Source organism: Apiospora marii (assembly GCF_038362585.1).
Source record: "Apiospora marii strain CBS 49790 chromosome Unknown utg000003l_segment0_segment0, whole genome shotgun sequence".
NCBI lineage: Eukaryota > Fungi > Ascomycota > Sordariomycetes > Amphisphaeriales > Apiosporaceae > Apiospora > Apiospora marii.
In genome coordinates this window covers 7447163-7460101 of record NW_027117374.1, presented here as the reverse complement: position 1 = coordinate 7460101, position 12939 = coordinate 7447163, and the positions used below count along the sequence as shown (strand labels likewise).

The following is a 12939-nucleotide window of genomic DNA, read 5'->3' as shown; positions in this document are numbered from 1 at the left end:
TGCCCGCCTGTTCTGGTTACCGGAAGTGCACCCAGAGGCAGCACGCAGACTGGTTCCGGGGTATTAGCGAGCTCTGAGTATCAGGAGAAAATATGCCACCTTCGGGTATGTTGCTTCTATATGGCACAGGGCTCAAGATATCAGAACATAAAGCAGGGGCTGGATCCAAGGGTTGTTGGTGGAAGTTACATAGATAATTGAGGTCGCTCGTTCAAAGTAGTTCCATACGCTTGATGAGGTATACCGATAGATTTGATTACCACCAAGCGGCTAATTTCCTTACCAGATAGGCGATCTCCTCATATTTGCTAAAAATAGATAACTGCAGTCTCGTGAGCTGAGGCTGAGCCCGCTAGAGGGAAGCTTCCGGTCCGCTTTCTTAGGGGTTCAACTACGACTGGGACTCTTAAGGACCCCTGTAAATTCAGGTCGGCCGTGATTGAGGTTGGAACCGCCACCTTCCAGAAGCTCTGCTGCAGGCGCAGCCGCGCCAGCATGGTGCGGTCGCGGTCCGACAGCTCGGCAAGCCGCGGCGCCAGCTCCTGGGCCGTGAGGTCGAAGCGTTGGTTCCAGGCGTAGAAGTGGTTGTTCCACAGCTCCTCCCAGAGCGGATCAAAGGCCGTGGTGGTTATGGTGCTGTTGTCGGCGGCTACGCCGTTGTCGAAGGCGACTGGCGACCGCGAGGTGCTCCGGGGCAGGCCCTGCGCGTACGGATCTGCCCGGACGATTTCGCTTTCTGGGGTCGGCGGCTGCGCCCTGAGCACGCCGTACTGCGTGATCAGATACTGCTGCTCAGCCTCGTGCAGCGCGGCAAAGTGCCCAATGTCCAGCGTCCGCAGCGAGTATAAGGCCTCGTTCAGGTCGCAGAAGGGCTGGTGCGGGTCCTCGACGTCCAGGATGGGTGACGTGTTGCTCGGCAGCGCCGGCGTCAGCGGGGCGTCCATGAAGGCCGAGAAGACGAGTCCCAGGCGGGCGAACATGTCGTACGTCTGCTGCCAGAGGCCCGGGTCGGTGATCTTTCCGCTGGCGTCGAGATAGGCGAGGAGCTGGAAGCCCGACTGGATGTGTTTGATGGATTCTGAATACCGCCCCAGCAGGCTCTCGAAGGTCACGAACATCAGACAGCAGAGCAGGGCACCGTGGGTGGACGCGATCGTATTCTGCGACGACATGGCCTTCACCAGGGTGGAGGTGGCCCGGTTGTACTGCTGTATTGCGGCGTTCTCCTGCTCCGTATCCCACGTCGACAGGTCGGACGCTGAGTAGGACCGAATAACGAAGAGCTGGTGGGCGGCGCCGACGGCGGCAATCGTCTGTCACAGGTAGTCTTCTTGGTGCGCTATGGGGAGGGCATAGGCGTCCCAGTAGTCGTGGAGGCCGGCCGACTCGCCCAGGCCGAAGCGGGTGCAGACCCGGAAGTGGTGGAAGTACCGCGCCTCAGTGGCGGACTCGAAGACGATGGGGTTGATGCTGAAGAGTGGAGTCGTCCGCGGGGACGGGTCGCTTCTAGTGCTGCTAGTCGTGCTGCTGGCGACGGTGGAGGAGGAGGACTTGGCCACCACGGCCTGTGAGTGGGCGGAGCCGCCGCGCTCCTGCTGCTCCTTCGCCGTGGTTGGTTGGGCTGACGGGTAACCGTCGCACACGACGTTGGCAGCGGCGCAGCGACGACATGTTGGCCTATCTTCGTCACATTTTTTGTGGCGGATTCTGCGCTGACATGAACAATGTTAGAAGGGGGATAACTGCAGCAACATACGTTGAATGGTAAGACGGGGGTGGGGAAGGGGGGGAGGGGTTCTCGTTACCTGCTGCAAGGTACGGTACCACATGTTAGCAACGAGACACCTCAATCTGGAACCGGAAGCAAGAAGGCCACACGTACCAGGTCATGCAGCCTGTGCGGGCCCGATGGCTGAAAGCCCGGGTGTACTTCTTCTTCCTTGCCTGTAGCGGAGGTGGATTCGCGAGATCTCTAGACGAATTGGCGCTGCCCCACGACTGCCGATCTGGTTGTGGTGGATGGGTTTTCGGCTCTTCTTTCCCCTCCTCCTCGCGAATAGGCTCGGGAAACAAGGCGAAATGGTAAGCATCAGTCACGTCGGGCGCTGTGTGGAACGCGAGACCGTTTTGACTCGTGTATACATGCTCGCCAGATGCCTCATGACTACTGCTAAGGGAGTCCTCGAGATACGAAGAAGGAACAACCTTCGTCCTGTTAGCCAAGGAAAATGAAGACATGTTACCGCATAAAAGGGACCTGTAAAAATGATACGGTGTGCGCTGATTACACGGGAGTGTATCAGACAAAGGACAAAGTCACAGAGGCTTGAGAATTATGCCCTCCCACACTCTGTCTTACGCCATACGGAGGGTGGAGCCCAGCGACTGAGATGCCGTGGTCACACATTAGCCTGCGCCGTGCTAACCTCGGAGAAGCCAATGTGGTGTGAGTTGATGGGTTCATAGTGTCCTGTAAAATGCTTGCTCGAGGGCTCTGGATAGCCGGGAGGAGGGAGCCAATCAACATCTACTGACGATCTCCACCGCGAAACAGGCATGGAATACGCACGAGTCAGGATCGAGACTAGGGTCCCAGTCTGCCAAAAGAAATTTAATAGAATTCGAAGGTTCATTAGCAAATAATTGATGACGAAGACAGCCATGGACGCCTACGTCGTTTCGGAAGGACGCCATGATCGCGCGACCGAGATCCGCCTTCGTCCCAGCTGTCTGGGACCTACCAGGACGCACGTCAGGCAAGATTTATGTAGCACCCGCTTTCGTCGACATGGTCGAAAATTTGGAGGCCCATCCTCGAATGGGCAGTTGGGACATAGGAGACCTCCACGGGATGGTCGGTCGTGTTATCGGTATTCTGCATCTTGTCGCTAGTGAGTATGGTCCAGAGGAAAAGTCCATGTGATCCAACGAATGAAAGGTGCGAGTGATCTCGACAAGGGAACTCGCTCGTATGCATTGTAATAACAGGGAGTGAAATGCGCGCCGAAGACGACGCTGACCGGATTTGTATCCAAAGCTCTGTTTGCGGACGCTGACAAGGACGCATTGCGAATGAGAATATAGAATGCCAGCAGCTTCTGGCTCTAGGTTTCGTGATGCATAAAGTAATATAAGGGCACTGTTATCGATGTATGTATATATAAGTTAAGGATAAGCAAGGCCAGAATTAGCTCTGTACTTGTGAGCATGGACGGGTACAGGTGTCAGCAGATACCCCCTGCAAGGTGGATCCAGAACGGGAACTAATCGATATAACTGTCCGATTGCTCGTCGCTAGATTGGGAGCCACCAAGGGCGGATTTGGCGCGTTGTTTCCTAAGCTGGACCGGCCGGTAGGTGGGGGCAGCTTGGGGTTCAGGGATTTTGCCGAGGGCGAGTTGCTTCATTGATTCCTGGCTGCGAAGCTGCGGGGCAGGGATGGAGACTTGAGATGGGGAGAAGCCGCGGATGACAGTGGTGCGGCTTGGAGTGCGCTCACTACTGCTGGAAGCAACACCTGACGCCACGGAAGCAGAGACAACGTACGGTGCCTCCAAAGACGAGTGCTCAGCCGCCGGTGTTGTGGGTGGGTCGGGTGTCTGTTGAACATCCGGAGAGGAATCAGCTGGCTGGGAGACGTCCGACCCGGGATCGAGCGATGGCGAGGACATATCGGCCAGCTCCTTGTCTTGTATTATCGAGGCGACCATCTTCTCCAAGTGGTCTGAGGTAATGTGGCGCTCGCGACCGCGGCTGCGATTGCTCGCGCTCGAGGCTTGTCGCAGAATCCTGGGTCGGGAAACCTCCATCGGTTCGGACTCGGAGCTGGGCTCGATCGCCCCATCGTCTTCAGCAGCAGAGTCGACGCTGATAGACAGTTGGGGGACCTGTGGTATTCGTACATCGGGATCGTCTTTGGGGGCTGTGGAGGGGGCGATGGGAGTGGGCTTTGCTTGCCGTAGGTTGCCCTCGGTGACGTTGCAGCAAAAGGTCTCGCGATTCCACAGTCTCCAGCTGAGGTTTTCTAACCTGTGGCCTCGCTCGTCGGAGTCCGCGCATCTAGAGAAGACTTCCGAGAGAGCTAGTGCCAGCCCGGGCTGCACCAGTATCGTGTAAGTAAACGTACCTGTCCACATGTTGAAGAGGTTTTGAGCATTGGCAGTGTCAACATAGTGGATGACATTTGGGTCCACGGTCAGGACCAATCCTTCAGGTCTGCCAGGCATGGTGAATTCGGATGCTCCGAGTCGAAAGCAGCTGCGGTGGTAAGTGTAGCGGGATACGTGTGGAAGGTCTCAAGTATGATCCGAAACGTAAGCACTGATTGGCCAATGGTATGACAAAGGCAAAGGGCCGTGAGTGCCAAAATTGTAGAAGGTCCCGGTTCGATACTGACGTAGACACTGCCCTCGAAGTCTGGGGGCGACTGGTTGCATATTTATGAAGTGAGAGATCAGAACGAAGGAACAAGAATGCCCCTGAGTGGGTGTGTGTCCGGGGGCCTTGAGTTACCTTGCGATGGACCTGTGCATGCATGTCTCGGAGCGTTGACAGGGATTGCACCGGGAGATGAAGCTGTCGCGACCCCGCGTCAGTTGGGTCAACTGCCCAATCTTCCTTTGCGCGAGAACTTATCCCCTTCAAGACACCGAAGAGAACCTGGGCCTGAAATCCTGTTGGAATCCTTTTCGCCGACATATGTCCTGGAACCAGATCAGCAGCACTCCTGGCAGGGTTTACCCAATTCGAGCTCATATCATTCACATTTCACACCCGCAAGCCAGCACTTGCTATATTTACCGTTCCGCGAGACGCTATCGTAGCACCATGAACACGCAGAAATATGCTCTAAGAGGCCCAGCAAGCTGCCGAACCGTTTTGGCTGGCTAGAACTCTGCCATGGCCCACACAAAACAAGACGCGGGACCTCGGCCGCTACTGCAACGTCTTCAGCGCGCTTGGGTACTAGAACTTGACACACGAGCGGTGGGCACGGCGATGCACGTCCCGCGCGGGCAGTGTGTGCCGGACTTCAACAGGATTGTCAGTCCCCAGTCCCGGTTACCGTTCCATCGAGTGTATCCTGCTCTGTTACTAATAGCCGCAGTTTCGACGATCAGCCGCGTGCCATGCGAGACCGAGCCACGGCCGAGCGACACGATCGAGTTGCCAAGTCGAAGCCATCAATTTCGAGGCCCAGGCGGACGCCAACGACGATGCGAATGCCGATGGCGACATAGATATCGACGCGGATGCCGAGTACGAAACCGACCCCGAGTATATTGCAGCAGTTCCCGCTGCCGCGGCGGAGCCTCTGTCTGTCTACGACGTCATCCCCGACGATGACGGCGGGACTGTTATTCTCAACAGTCCCACAAGGCAGATGGGTCCGAGACAGCTGCCTCCACCAAAAACACCGCAAGGTGAGTACAGCTTCTCGGCTAGTGACTGCGTGACGCTAATCATAAAACAGGCGCCCGAGCTCCCCGACAGACAGTGGCGCAACCCGCCCGCACCGAGCCCAGCTCCACGACGAACACTGCACCAACCGCCGCCACGAATGCAGGTGCCCGGCCAGGACCCACGAGACATCCCGACCACGGCGCGATGGGTGCGTCGCTGCAGAGAGCTGTACGTTGGAACAGCCGGGTGGCGGCTAGAAGGCCCTTGGCGCCGATTATGACGGCACAACCACGGCAATGCCCTCCCAGAATGGGGGGAAACAGTGCAAAGCTGTCACAGGCAGGCCGTCCAAGAGGATCTGTGCAGAATGCGGCGAGGCGCACGCCAGATTACTACAAGGACTATAGACGCAAGTTGCAGCGGGACACCTTGGCAAAGAAGATGGTGGGAATGCTGGAGGACCTTCGATCAAGTCTCAGTGGTATGCAGTTCGGGCGAAGACGCGGCACATGTTAATACGTCAAATATCACAAGGCAGCTTTGTGTATGCTTATGTTGAATCATGTTTTCAGCTCTAGTTCAGCAACCAACAACCTAACGCTACTGTCGTCCCTTCTGCTCTTGTGACTCCCTACTACTAGTCCCCACAGTGATTCTGCTGTGAAGAAATAGGCAAGGGTGCCGCTATTTCTTTCCGTGTGGACATAGAGCACGCCGTAGGATGCCAAAACCTGCAAGCCAGGAAGAATTGCGCCCATACAGCAGAGTGTCACCACGAGCCGGGTATGCTCGGCATCAGTGGGCATGTTGTGACTCTCAAAGAAAGAGCGAAGGGGTACATTCGTGAACCATGCAAAGTACGAATATGCGGCGATGTTGATACCCCCTATGATGAAGATCAGGGAAAATGCCGTCGAAACTATGAGGACGTGCAAAGTACCCATTGCGTGAGTAGCTTAGCCAGAGCTGTGCAATTGCGATCTAGGTGAATAAGCACGTTGTTAGCCATGCCATATAACTATCTGCATTAGGGCGATCGAAGGACGGCTGGCTTACTCGCGTCTTCCACCATCGTGCGAGGCACTCGCCCTTTCGCGATAACGGGCTCAAGGAGCGTACAGTTACGAAGGTACTGGGCGCGTTGGATTGAGACGAGCTACCAAGGCTAATGGCAAAGCGCAAGTGTCCATGGTGGGGTCAAGGTTCAGTGGGGCAGCACGAGTCCCCATGGATGCATGGAGAATACGGAGAAGCCATGATAAGACGAGTCTGAATTACACCATGCTGTAGAAATGTTAGGATTGGTGTTGATACTGGGACTGAAAGGATCGAATGAATCTAGCTCATACACTGCATCTAGATCAATCACAAGGTCATGACAAGAGGAACTCCCTAGAAAACAGACTAATTCACTTCGAGTCAATGTAGATACTAAGAACAGCTCTCTGGAGGATACTCGAGTTCCCTAAGTCATCCTAACTTTAATAGGTAGTGAGCTGTACGCCGCGCATAAGTTTCCTATACTAGATCCGCTGCGGAGACTAGCAGTAAGAGTCACTGGAGCAGAAGGGACAACAGTAGCGCTTAGAGGGCTAGCTAAGGGATTAGAGCTAGAGAAGTCTGCTTATACAGAAGCATTGACAAGCTGCCGCCGCTCGTGATATCTTCGCATCATGTACCACGTCTTCACCCAAATTGCATACTGCTGAGACTGTCTGAAGGTCGTCCAGCAATCCCATCATTTTTTTTGTCAATGTGCCCCGCTGAAACCTGCGACTGCAGTCCTTGTAGTAGTCCGGTGCGCGCCTCGCCACATCCTACATACAATCCCATTGGTGGTCTGTCCGGTGCACCCACCCCCGGTTTAGGCGGGCATTGCCGTGGTTGAGCCCAAATTATCGGCGTTGAGGGCTGATCGGCATGCGTGTCCAGCTTATTCCTTGTTTTCACAGTACTGTCAAATCCCATGTCCAGCATCCGGATTCCACTCAAGGCTTCTTGTCATTGAGGTAGAGCGGGGTATTTGTACAGCGCGCAAAGGCTAAATCCTGTCCCGCCACTAGCTGTACCTTAGAAACGGCTGTTACGCGCTGTACAAGTACCCCGCATTACCTCGTTGTCAAGAATCTCAGATTGAAATACGGACGCTTAACCTGGGTTTCACAGTACACACACACACACACACACACACACACACACACACACACACACACACACTTTTATTACGCCCGGGCTAAGCCCTAAAGGGCAACTATCGCTTGTAATTACATGAACTTTTCCTCGCTTCTCTGAGCACTCCTTAAGGCCCTCACTCAGACGTGCATTTCAATCTTATCGTCATACTTATTAGGCCACCAGACATCCCTGTAACACCAAACCGTTAATCAGTAGCAAACCGGCTTGGAGGTACACACACACACAGTTTATTAACGCCCGGGCGGCGAAGCCGAAAGGGCAACTAGCGCTAATCTACGGTGCTTGGAGGTACAGTAAAATCCAGGTTCAGCGTCCGCGATGGATATGTTCAAAATAACCGTCTAAAGTACTGTGGGGCTTCCTGCACAGTGCACTCTAGTGAGTCATAGGTACCTGTCAGCGTCCCACAAAAGCGCTGGAAGGATGCGTTTCTAGCACTTCCATGTACCGCTACTACCAGAGACGTACCAGGATGACTTGAAGGCTCCAACAACGGCGGCAACTAGACAACCATGTTCAGCTACTGTGCATTGACTGTGTAAGCATCACTATTTGTGTAAGCAACTGCTATTTGAATGCTTCAGCCCTGTCAAAGTGCTTCCATTATATACAGCATTATACGGAAGGTGTATCTTGTTCCGAAACATTACTCTCAGGCTCCCACTCAGCTTCTAATTGCTGACGCGCATCTTCCAGTAATTCCAGCGATATATGTCGATCGGGATCGTCTTCGTCGAATAGCTGACTTTCTACCGTCACGACATGTTCAAGAAGATCAACGGCCTTTTGAGCTTGGCTGTCATCGAGGTAGGCCATTGCGAGCGCGTGTTCTGACGTGAGTCGAGAGTGATCCTTCTCGTCCAGCGTCATTTTCCGCACCTCGACCACGTGCTCGAGTATCTCGATCGCATCGGGGATCCGTCTGGCGGAGAGGTAGACCCTCGCGAGCTCGTGTTCTGACACGAGTCGAGAGTGATCCTTCTCGTCCAGCGTCGTCTTCCGCACCTCGACCACGTGCTCGAATCGCCATCGGCCTTCCTTGTCCATATCTATCATTACTGTGCCGTTCTGCATCTATTCCGCCCACTCATTCGATTGCGCATCGATGGATCACGTGTCATACCACGAGATGTCTGCACCGAGGCCGCGGACGCCGTTCGGAGATTGATACGCTCGTATGACCAGCTCTACGGTCTTTGGAGAAATTCAGCTTGGGGTTCCTGTCGAAATATAAGGCTTTGATCGAGTTACAATAGGCCTTGCGCCACAGCAGGAACGCGTTCTGGGGCCTCTTAACCCTGCCCCCGTCCGAGGCCTGCGGCTGCTCTTGCCGTCGTACCACCGTGGAAGGTTGCACCCAGGCTTCAATGTCGAAAGGGGAAGCGCATTCAGCTACTCCATCGCAACGTTTCTTAAGTGAAACGGTGTCTCCCGGTGAACACTCTTTTGGAAGATATGGCGGCTTCCCGAATATCACTTCGTCCCATGCCTTGGTTTCGGTGTCCAGTCGGGCACAAGGAAGCAGAGGTGAGCCGTCTATGCTAGGGGAGGGTGGGGAAATCTAGATCGCAACAAGTCAGGTTGTGTGGCCGGTGTTACTGCAACAATGGTTACATACTGGGCTATTGCAATCAAGACCGTTTTCCCAGCCAGAGAAGTCGCAAAGGCTGTTCATGCCATCGAGTGACTGCCAAGGTTAGTACTGAAGCTCACCACGAGGTTGTGTCTTCACTGCCGGCAAGCCATACATAACCTTCTTCGTCCTCTGTATAGGTGTTTGGAATTGATGGGTGATACGGGCGTCAGGCAGAGAGGATAGTCCGGCATTGCAGGATCGCAGTGCAACAGTAGCCCATCAGTCTCTCGTTCTATTTCCTCGCCTTTATCGTGATGATCCAGTGGCTCTGTCTGGTTCATCGTGAACGGCAATGCCTAGCCACCTGGAGAAAAGCATGTGCTAATTATGTCGGCCTTGTTGCTTTATCGTTTATTGAGCTTTGTCTTCTGCAGAGCGCCTGCTTTGTTTGTATGCAGCGCAACGAATACATATAAATGCTCAGAGTGTGCGTATTCTACCTATGTACTCATAAACAGGCTTAATGGACAATACGATGTAGGTAGACAGCTCTCTGAAGGGGTTTATGTGATCGTTCTGGCTTCATAGTTTCTCCCTTTCCGATGCTATCCTATTCACGTCCGACGTCTCATATGATTTTCCATTGACAACACCAATCCTGTCGTCGAACCCTTATGTGCTCCTCATATCTGCACTGGTTTCCGCGTATCGTAGAGTCTAAAGCTTCCCAGCCGCTCCGCAAGTGCCGTTCTCCACCCATCCAAAACGGTAGCAGTACCCCGACTATCCTTAGTTAGCCATCTGGTTCCGCTAAGTAGCATCCGGGAATGCCTTCCTCTGTGTTGGAACCTGTTTGCTCATGCCGTATTGGAAGCTATTGTACATACGGGTAATACTGTAGAGGTTGGTCCCCAATTCTTCCACGGTGTACCGGGGCAAGGACCTAATCCTCTCGTTTCTGACACAGATTCAACGTCCCCTATTGGTGTCCCATCCTGGTTGGCACGGGTTGTCTTAGCGGCAGCCATCTACAATCCGCACAGCACCTGGCGGCGTCTTCTTGGAAGCTGCTTAGGCTGGCGATGGTTAGATTCCAGTTCATTGGAAGCTTTGAGGTGGCCCCTATCTCCCTCCACTATGCAACTTGAGCACATAACGTATATAGGATCCACTAACCTCGGGGCTGCGCGCAGTTTATGAAACATATCGATAAGTCCGCTTGCAGCGCTCCGCGATATATGGTGCCACCAATCCATTTGCACTCTTGTCATCGAACCCCCACTCGGGCTTCAACATTGGGTCATGTTCCTTGGGCTCCCAGCAGCAAACCAATGCGATCAATGCCGTGACGGGGGATCATAAGTTCGAAGACCACATCCAAGATCAACCTGATTGGCCAAAGACGGGCAAGTGCAGCCGTGATGTCAAAGTTGGAAAAGTTTTTGATTCATTGCTAGTACCAAAACGTGAGTGAAGTGGCTCCAATGGCCATCATGAGGGAGTCAACGAAAGCCTCCATAGCGCTGTGGTCCCGCCACAAACGCTAAAGCCGTACAGTGTAACACCATGGTCATATTGAAACATCGAATCGCCACAAAGGGCCCAGGGGCCTCGGATAAGGACTGATAACTTCAGCAAGGGGCGAATTCAGTGACGCTAAGGGGAATAAGGCCTTGGGGCTGTTCAGCGATAGCCTTTTCGGTTGCTCCTCGGTCGGGTATCGGTCTCATTTGCTTAATGAAGATGTCTCTTTTCCCAAGCAAGTATGTCTTCCAGTCCGTCCCACCATTCGACGCTCAATTCCCCAAACTCAAGTTCCATTTCACGATGCTTATCCCGTTGGGCCTGCAGCTTGCTGCACGACTGGACTCATCTACCCACGGACTTTTTGATTTCTTTGAGGAGTGAGGCTCATAGTCCTTCTGCTGTGATTGTAAGACACGTGCTTTCGATTCCTCCATGACCCTTTTCCTCCAAATCTTCGATAGCTTCTTCCAATGCTTCTCCCTCAGGCGCGGCAGGTAGTATACATCGCCGACGCAGTAGGCCATGATTTCGGGACTCTGCGGGCGCTTGTTGAAGACAGCGTAGGAGCCTCCGGATTCCGGGCAGAACAGAGCCTTTCCGGCGTCTTTCGATTTGGCCCATTCCTTCTTCTCGGCCGAGGAAAGGACAATCTCCAAGCACTTTGCCAAACCATGGAGGTGGTTGCGCGAAGGGCCGTATGGCCGAGTGGCATTCTCCATGAGCTGGATATCCTCGACATTTCGGAGCGCCACGCCAAACTGGTGAAACAGGGCATCCGAGTCGTTCCGGACGTCGAAAAAAGCTTTCTTGTAGTCATTGGATTGGAGGATTTGCTTGATACTGAAACCACGCAACCCTTTCGTCTTGAAGGCGGCCGACTTGAGGGTGAAGATATCGAGCAGGAAGGCCTGACGTGCGAGAGGGGAGTAGAGAATGAGGAGCGAAAGCAACCCGTGCCGAGATAGCCGAGTGCCCTCAAGATCTGCATACAAGCCACTGCCGGGTGCCTGGGCCCAGAGACGATCGGCCACTTCAGACACGCCGGCGGGCGTATCGACGAAGAACGTCTGAATCGCTATACCTGCCCTTCCCGGCACGCTTATTGGCAATAACTTTAGAGGGACATTCAGGGATTTGGCTTTGCTCAAACCCAACTGCGAGCCCTGCAGGGCAGTAGCGGCGGTAGGGGCGGTCACAGGTGCCCTTGCGGTTGCTTTTGCGGTTGCTGCTCTTGCGGGCGCTGCGGGCGCTTTGGTGCTAATTATGCGATGGCGCACAGTGCGCTCTTGGATAGCCCTGCTCCAGATTCGCAGCGCGGAGCTGCGCGCGCCCAAACCACATGTCCTGGGCACAATCATCGGGTCGAATGCGATGGTGCAAGTATCCCATACATCTCGTTATAGAAGGAGCAGATGGTACGTGTTGGTAATAGCAAATATATTATTATTACTGAGGCCTCCGTCATTATATTTATCAACGTACTTGCGTATGTAGGGATCAGAGTCGCTAGGAAAATGAGGGGTTGAAAGCTGCTGCGTGAGGCCTACGACTCCGTTAAGGCAAAGAAAAGAAAGTAGTGTCAGAGCCCTAGCTTACTTGTAACGGCTACTATTAATGGTTATCTTTTTTCTGATTTCAATATATGTCGGCAGCGGTAGGCTCAACAAATGTCTGATCACACAAATGTAGGGCTACACCGCTCATCGCGGGACCGTGTATGAAACCGGATGCATGTCTGATTAGCTCGCTGTCAGTTGCCCCCATGCTCTTCATGAAAACAATGATTATTGTGCGGCCTAGCCATGTAGATCCCGGGCAGGATATGCAGAGCGGCACAAAGAGGGCGCCATTGACGATGGATATTAACCTTACAGTCTTCGATGAATCACTGCAATCCAACCAAAGCATGGGTTGAGAAGGAGCTTTTTGCAACTTTTGGGTATTGATTTATGTTTCAAGTCAGAAGGTAGACATTAATACCCATTGATTTGATACTCGATGACTTGATCGCTGCCGGATGGATACCTAGCGGCGCGGCTGGTCAAGTGGGTATGGAGTTTGTGGGGTTGCACGGCCCACCAAGTACCTTTCACGAATAGCCAAGCTCTTCACACATCTCATGGACTGCGCTGGGTGGCGTCTGCAATCGGATTCACCCCCAGACCGCCATTTCTCACTTTTACCGATGTGCCCTCCGCTCATCCCCTTCTTCTTCTCGCCCCACTGCACAGCGCTTG

The 12939-nt window shown here is 53.7% G+C and overlaps 6 protein-coding genes across 6 annotated transcripts; 1 reads left to right on the top strand and 5 right to left on the bottom strand.

The window, feature by feature from the left end:
• Window positions 1-308: 308 nt before the first annotated feature.
• Window positions 309-1172, bottom strand: PG985_005813 (uncharacterized protein; the record flags this gene model as incomplete). The annotated part of the gene is made up of 1 exon (XM_066825582.1): window positions 309-1172. One exon carries the CDS (start codon window positions 1170-1172, stop codon window positions 309-311), a length of 864 nt encoding a protein of 287 aa, XP_066688742.1.
• Window positions 1173-1316: 144 nt separating this feature from the next.
• Window positions 1317-2238, bottom strand: PG985_005812 (uncharacterized protein; the record flags this gene model as incomplete). Its single annotated transcript, XM_066825581.1, has 2 exons — window positions 1317-1677; window positions 1883-2238. 2 exons carry the CDS (start codon window positions 2236-2238, stop codon window positions 1317-1319), a joined length of 717 nt encoding a protein of 238 aa, XP_066688741.1.
• A 454-nt stretch (window positions 2239-2692) lies between these two features.
• On the top strand, window positions 2693-2923 carry PG985_005811 (uncharacterized protein; the record flags this gene model as incomplete). The annotated part of the gene is made up of 1 exon (XM_066825580.1): window positions 2693-2923. One exon carries the CDS (start codon window positions 2693-2695, stop codon window positions 2921-2923), a length of 231 nt encoding a protein of 76 aa, XP_066688740.1.
• A 340-nt stretch (window positions 2924-3263) lies between these two features.
• PG985_005810 (uncharacterized protein) lies at window positions 3264-4226 on the bottom strand (the record flags this gene model as incomplete). Its single annotated transcript, XM_066825579.1, has 1 exon — window positions 3264-4226. The coding sequence occupies one exon, from the start codon at window positions 4224-4226 to the stop codon at window positions 3264-3266; it is 963 nt and encodes a 320-aa protein (XP_066688739.1).
• A 3988-nt stretch (window positions 4227-8214) lies between these two features.
• PG985_005809 (uncharacterized protein) lies at window positions 8215-8646 on the bottom strand (the record flags this gene model as incomplete). Its single annotated transcript, XM_066825578.1, has 1 exon — window positions 8215-8646. The coding sequence occupies one exon, from the start codon at window positions 8644-8646 to the stop codon at window positions 8215-8217; it is 432 nt and encodes a 143-aa protein (XP_066688738.1).
• Window positions 8647-10971: 2325 nt separating this feature from the next.
• On the bottom strand, window positions 10972-12060 carry PG985_005808 (3'-5' exonuclease; the record flags this gene model as incomplete). The annotated part of the gene is made up of 1 exon (XM_066825577.1): window positions 10972-12060. One exon carries the CDS (start codon window positions 12058-12060, stop codon window positions 10972-10974), a length of 1089 nt encoding a protein of 362 aa, XP_066688737.1.
• Between the last annotated feature and the right edge of the window lie 879 nt (window positions 12061-12939).